This window comes from Acinonyx jubatus, chromosome B2 (assembly GCF_027475565.1).
Source record: "Acinonyx jubatus isolate Ajub_Pintada_27869175 chromosome B2, VMU_Ajub_asm_v1.0, whole genome shotgun sequence".
Lineage (NCBI taxonomy): Eukaryota > Metazoa > Chordata > Mammalia > Carnivora > Felidae > Acinonyx > Acinonyx jubatus.
The window spans coordinates 101,176,899-101,182,898 of record NC_069385.1 but is presented as its reverse complement, the minus strand read 5'-3'; the positions used below and the strand labels follow the sequence as shown (position 1 = coordinate 101,182,898).

Sequence of the window (6,000 nt, the reverse complement as noted above, 5' to 3'; positions counted from 1 at the left end):
TATTACAGATCTCCAACAACTCAATGTATCTACCAAAGAATGCAAATAGGAGTGACCTCAGAGATCAGGAAGCTACAAAAAAGGTTATAGCTGGGACTAATTAAACTGGAGGAGGCATAGTCTGCCTAAGTCCATTAAGTTATTTCTTTGTTATGTTTTTGAACACTATTAGTGCCCAAACAAAACACAAAAAGGACTTACCCTGCAGAAAGACAGTTTATGCCTCCAGAGTAACTTTCTATAGACCAGATTTCCCACCAATGCCCTTCTTAAACACAGATTACTTGGATTCCAGTTTCTTGATGAACATCAATCTTGATACCTAATTGTTTCTCCCTCAGAATCTAATACAGTGTCATCTTCTTTTCTGAACAGCTTTAAGGCTTGAAATCTCTATAATACATCTAAAGAATAGACAAAAGGCTGAGAATGTTCCTCACGGTACAAAGATATTTTCCCATTGATGCCTTGGAGATGATGACTTTCTGACAGTACCCACTATGGGATTAGTTACAGAGCATCATTATTGAAAATTCTGCAATAGAAGAGTATGTTTCCTTCCTCTGTTCTAATTCAAACATAAGAAGGCCTCTGAATCTTTCAGAGATTAGAAAATCCTGGTTTATATTTTGGGAACAGCTGAGAACAGGTTGTTTCTGGAAATTCTTCTCACCTCAGATACCTTTGCTTTACTCTCTTGGAGCATAAATCCTTCTGGATCCAGAGCCAAGGACACAATCAGGCTGCCTAGAGTGTCCTTTTGTTTGAACACTGATGAGCCCTCTGTGAATGTATGAATTAGGTGAAATTGCCTTTAATTTTTTTTTTCAACGGTTTTTATTTATTTTTGGGACAGAGAGACAGAGCATGAATGGGGGAGGGGCAGAGAGAAGAGGGAGACACAGAATCGGAAACAGGCTCCAGGCTCCGAGCCATCAGCCCAGAGCCTGACGCGGGGCTCAAACTCACGGACTGTGAGATCGTGACCTGGCTGAAGTCGGACGCTTAACCGACTGCGCCACCCAGGCGCCCCAAAATTGCCTTTAGCATCCTTCCCCAACTTGGTATGAGTTGACCTTCCACTCTGGCCTTAATTAGAACCCTTAGAACACAGTCTAGAGAGGCTGCCATGACACAAGGTCTTCCCTCCTTCATTGGGCAGCTGTACACATTATCTTCTCCAAAAATCAGTGCTCTGAAAAATGAGTTCACTAATAATCTGCTTGGGCACTTGGTTATCTCTGGTCTCCCCAAATAGTTTTATTCTGTTGTAAATTTGACCCAGCTACTAACGTAAAGAACTACTTAAAATATATATATATAACTTTGGTCCATGGACAATTCCCTTCCCCAGATTGTTTTTATATCTTTGCCCTTAATTAAACTCTCAACAAAGCCCCTAAGAACATGAATTATCGTGCACCTATCACAGCTGTTCCTGAATAGTTTCTGGGTGAACTGAATGAAGAGAGAATGCCTGGGTAGCACCACAAGAGTCTTTCTTCTCTTGAGAAAGCCCCACACTGCCTCTTTCTTTGCCCAATTGGCTCTGCCCCTGCAATTGCTCCCTCTCTTGTCTGAAGTCTGGGCAGAGCAGTAACTGCTGATCTTGGCCTGCCAGCTGGTATCTGACCAACTGTTCTTGGGCCTCCCTCCAGTTCCCAGTCTCCTGCAGGTATACCTGCTGAGCAAGAGAGCCTGGAGCACATGTGTGCCCCTGGGATGGGACGCTGGTAAGACCAAGAGCAGGAGCAACAGCCTCTTCTTGGCGGCCAACCTCCTTCTGGACAGCACGGTGGCCGACCTTCCTTCTGGACACTCCATTCAGTGACTGGTGGGGGAGCTGGTTCAGTTTGTCCACCATCACCTTCATCTTCTTATCTGTGAGAGAAAAGATGTAGGGGGAGACATGGATTTAGTTCTCAAATCAGTTGAGAACCATCACTTTATATATTAACGTTCCTGAAAAGATGCTGTTGATTAAAGATTAGGTTGTATCAGCTTATTGATTTGCAAATACCTTTAGAAATATATATTTTTCTTCCTTAAAACAAACAAAAAAACACCACAGGGGTGCTTGGGTGGCTCAGTCAATTAAGTGTCTGACTCTAGATTTTGGCTCATGTCATGATCTCATGGTCATGGGATTGAGCCCACTCATTGGGATCCATGTTGTCAGCGCAGATCCTGCTTGGGAGTATCTGTCTCTGCCCGTCCCCCACTCATGTGCACATGCTCTCTTTTTCTTGCTCTCAAAACAAATATTTTTTTAAAAAAACTCACTGTATCCCATGCCCAATTTATAATTAATATTATTTAATAAAAATTTGATAATATCACTTCCCAGGAAGATACTTTTTATGATCTAGATAAGTCATCAAGGATTTCTCCTTCTAAGCACAATGTCTTAAATCCCAAAACCAGACCACAGTCGGGCCTTACCAAGCATGCCAACTCCCATTTGTATTAAGAAATTTGAGCTCTAAAAGCCAGTCTTACCTAACACTGGTTTTTATGACAAATTCACAATCTGAATATCTTTGATTTTATAAAACGTGAATATAAACATATGTAGAGATAATACAAACATGTATCCATATGAGTGTGTACACGTATGGTTATATAATAGTGGAAGGAGAGAAGGAGCACTAGACTGGGGTCCCAAAATAAATGTTTAAGTCTCTCTTCCCTGCTAGCTGGCTCTGTGACTTTCATCATGTCTCTTAGCCTCTCTGGACCTCGGTTGTAGAATTTCATATTACTCTCAGGTGCTACTTAACAGTTTACTAAAATGTATTTCATTTTAGCAGTCTTAATTTAATTATAGTTTTCTTCCCTTGACATTTCATTTGTACTTCCACTTCCTCCCCGCCCCCCCCCGCCATTCAACAGAATTAATCTTCAACCCCGAAGAATACAACATTGGTACTAGCCATGGTAACAGATGATCTGGGCACTTTTGCCCTAATTTGTACCAATTCTTTGAAGGATGTATTATATAAGCAATAACACTTCTAGCCTTTAAAATATGATCATGCCATAAGTGAATGAGCTAACTTACCTATCATATTACTTAGAGAATAAGTAAATGATGATGAACTAGAGCTAGATAGAACTAAATACAGTTAAATGAAACCTACCAAAACAGTTGTTTATGGTATTAAATATGTGAAAGATGGCCTCTAGAAGTGACATAGCAAAGGAACAAAGAATGCAAGCTTAGAATCAAACAAGTATGGTTAGATATCCTGCTTGGTCCCTTACTTGCTGAATATATGTGCAGACTGTACTTACCCTCTGTGTGCCTGTTTCCTCATCTGTAGAACAGTTAAATTGATAGTATCTACCTCATAGAATTGTTTGAAGGTTAAATAAGATGAATCATGCTAAGCACTACCCAGAATCTATGATGTAGTGAAGATTAGATAAGTAATAATCATCATAATTCAAATTGCTAGTACTCAGATAGTACTCATTCTTGCCAGGCACTGTGCTTAATGCTTTATGCCCATTCACTCACTGAATCCTCATAGCCACTCCATGAGGCTAGTCCCATTATTGTCCTCATTTTACAGATGGAAAAACAGGTATGGAGGGTTGAGTTACTTGTCCGAAGTCACAAAGCCTCCAAGTGTAGACACAAGATTCAAACTTAGCTAGCCTGGTCTTTACCATTTAACATAATTACTTAATATGATTCCATACACATAATTTTTTACTTTGTCTATGTTTTACCTTAATAAAATGTATCCTAAATTAATAGCCTTTTGAATATCTTTATCTCACACAGATGGATATATTATACAGATTCACCTGAAAATAAACAAATATGCACCATCAACAAGAGAGACCCCAGATGTCTAACTTGGGAGTGTCTTTTTTCCCAAGTTTGCCTAAATTTGTATATACATTCCATTCTCACCAATTTTCTTAAATGTCGGCTCTTAGATTTGCATTTATTTGCTAAATATCTGGTTGCTGAAGGTTTGAAACATTTTCATTCATAAGTTTCAAAATTGCCTCAGATTCAATATCTCAAAAGAATGAACTTGTTAAATTCTTCTCAAATTCTACCTTTGTCTTTCTTTACCCTTTTTCAATCATGCTGTCCCTTTCAGGTGCTCCAACTACATTGTAGGAGGAATCATTCTGAGCCTCCAGAGATTCTTCATTGTAGAACTCATCTATTTTCTCACTGGCTTATTAGTTCATTGTTCATTCATTCATTCATTCATTCATTCATTGTTTTCTGAGCACCTGCTATATGATAGGCCTAGAAATAGAGCAGTGAACAAGAAACAGTCCTGATAGCCTTCAGTTTATGCTCCAGTAGTGGGGGCAGACAGAAACTAGAATATGCATGGATGGAGCCTGTACTAGGTCCTACTAGAAGCTCCTGGGAACTTCTCCCCTGCTCTCCAGGAGCTCCAGGAAACAGATCTCTAAGCTGATTAAGGTGAGAGCCTGGTAATAAGTGTGATAGCAAGTGTCTAGGTAAAATACTAGGGAAGACAAAAGAAGAATTACTTTATACTTACTGCCTGAAAGATTAGGAAGACTTCACAATGGAGATGACTTGGTTTTGAGGGATAATATTGTGGGAAGATATTCCAGTATACGCTTTGGCATATGCAAAGACAGGAAGCAAAAAAAAAAAGAAATAGGTCAAGACACTGAGAACTGAGGTTGTGTATATAGATGTGCCTGTGGTGTGGGGAGTGTTAAAAGAAAAAAAAAGTAATAATACTTGATAGAGGCAATAAATAAATAAAGGCTCTTGAAAACTCTACTAAGGAGTATGGATTTATTTCATAGAAGATGGGGAGGTGATTTTAGAGTAGGGAAGTGACATCTTATTTTCATCATGGGAAGAACAGGCTTTCTATGAGAAGAAAATGAACTGTGAGGGAAAGAAGGAGGTCATTTGAAAGGCTACTGAAATAGTCTGAGCAAGAAATAATAAAGAACAATAGGCCAGAGTCAAATATGTTGAAGAGAAGAATAGATTCTGAGTACAAGTTATAACAGTGGTAGTGGAAGGGAAGGTTAGTATTTATTGAACGTCTAGGTATGCATCAAGGACTTTAGAACGATTCTCAGAGATTCTAAGACAGAAGACATCTTGTAATCTAGGGAAAGCAAAACAGTGTATCTCTATTGCATCAGAAGAAAACACAAAACATTTGTAGGTGCACATAAAGATACAAACCAATTGAAAATAAAAATACTCCTGTCAGGCTGTATTACCACTAGTGATTATCCAACTTCCTGGTAGTTATAGGGGCTAATGAATTTTTCTTGAATGAATACTATAAATATAAGGATGTGAATATATTTTATATTTCCCCCAAGAAATTATAGCTTTTTTGAAAACATGGGCTTGCTCTTACTTTGTTTTCATCTTTTATAGAAATTATTTCATTGTTAACTAAACACTGATATTAGTTTCCTTTTCTGCTAAAGGAATGTTAAAGAAAGTGGGAAGCTTTTTCAGACTAGGTATCTGTAAAGTCATGTCACAGTAACAAAGTCCTTAAGTTCACATTCTGGCTAGTGTTCACAGTGTGTGCATACACGCGTGTGTGTGTACACGTGTATGCGCTCACATGCTCAGGACATGTGATAAGAGTTCAAGTTTTGGAATAGGACAAACTATTGAACCTATGGTTCAATAGTTCTGGGTTCTGGGTTTAGTACAAAAAGTAATTGAACCTTTGAATTGCAGTTTTCTTGTTAGCAATATGGGATAATTTGATCTACTATCTCATAATGCTGTCATGAAAGCATCATGTTTTAGCATACTGTAACCTAAGAGCGGCCCTATAAAGCTAAACTCTTGTGTTGCAGTTCTGTTATTGTGATGATGATAATGAAAGTGATGATAATGATGATGACAATGAGGATGACTTGAGGAAGGAACAACAGAATCATTCATAGGAGTATTTCATGGAAATTTAATGTACATACTAGTTTATTCAGTATTTTAAACTTCTGTGATTT

General features: G+C 38.4%; 1 protein-coding gene across 10 annotated transcripts in view; it reads right to left on the bottom strand.

Annotated features, from left to right (window-relative positions):
- Positions 1-1,041: 1,041 nt before the first annotated feature.
- The window catches only part of PKHD1 (PKHD1 ciliary IPT domain containing fibrocystin/polyductin), a 482,749-nt gene continuing 477,790 nt past the window's right edge, over positions 1,042-6,000 (bottom strand). For all 10 annotated transcript variants that reach the window (XM_053222692.1, XM_053222697.1, XM_053222699.1 and 7 more), the window contains one exon: positions 1,042-1,881. In XM_053222692.1, the coding sequence (XP_053078667.1) occupies positions 1,427-1,881 (455 nt within the window). In that variant the 3' untranslated portion in view covers positions 1,042-1,426. The remainder of the gene's footprint in view (positions 1,882-6,000) is intronic.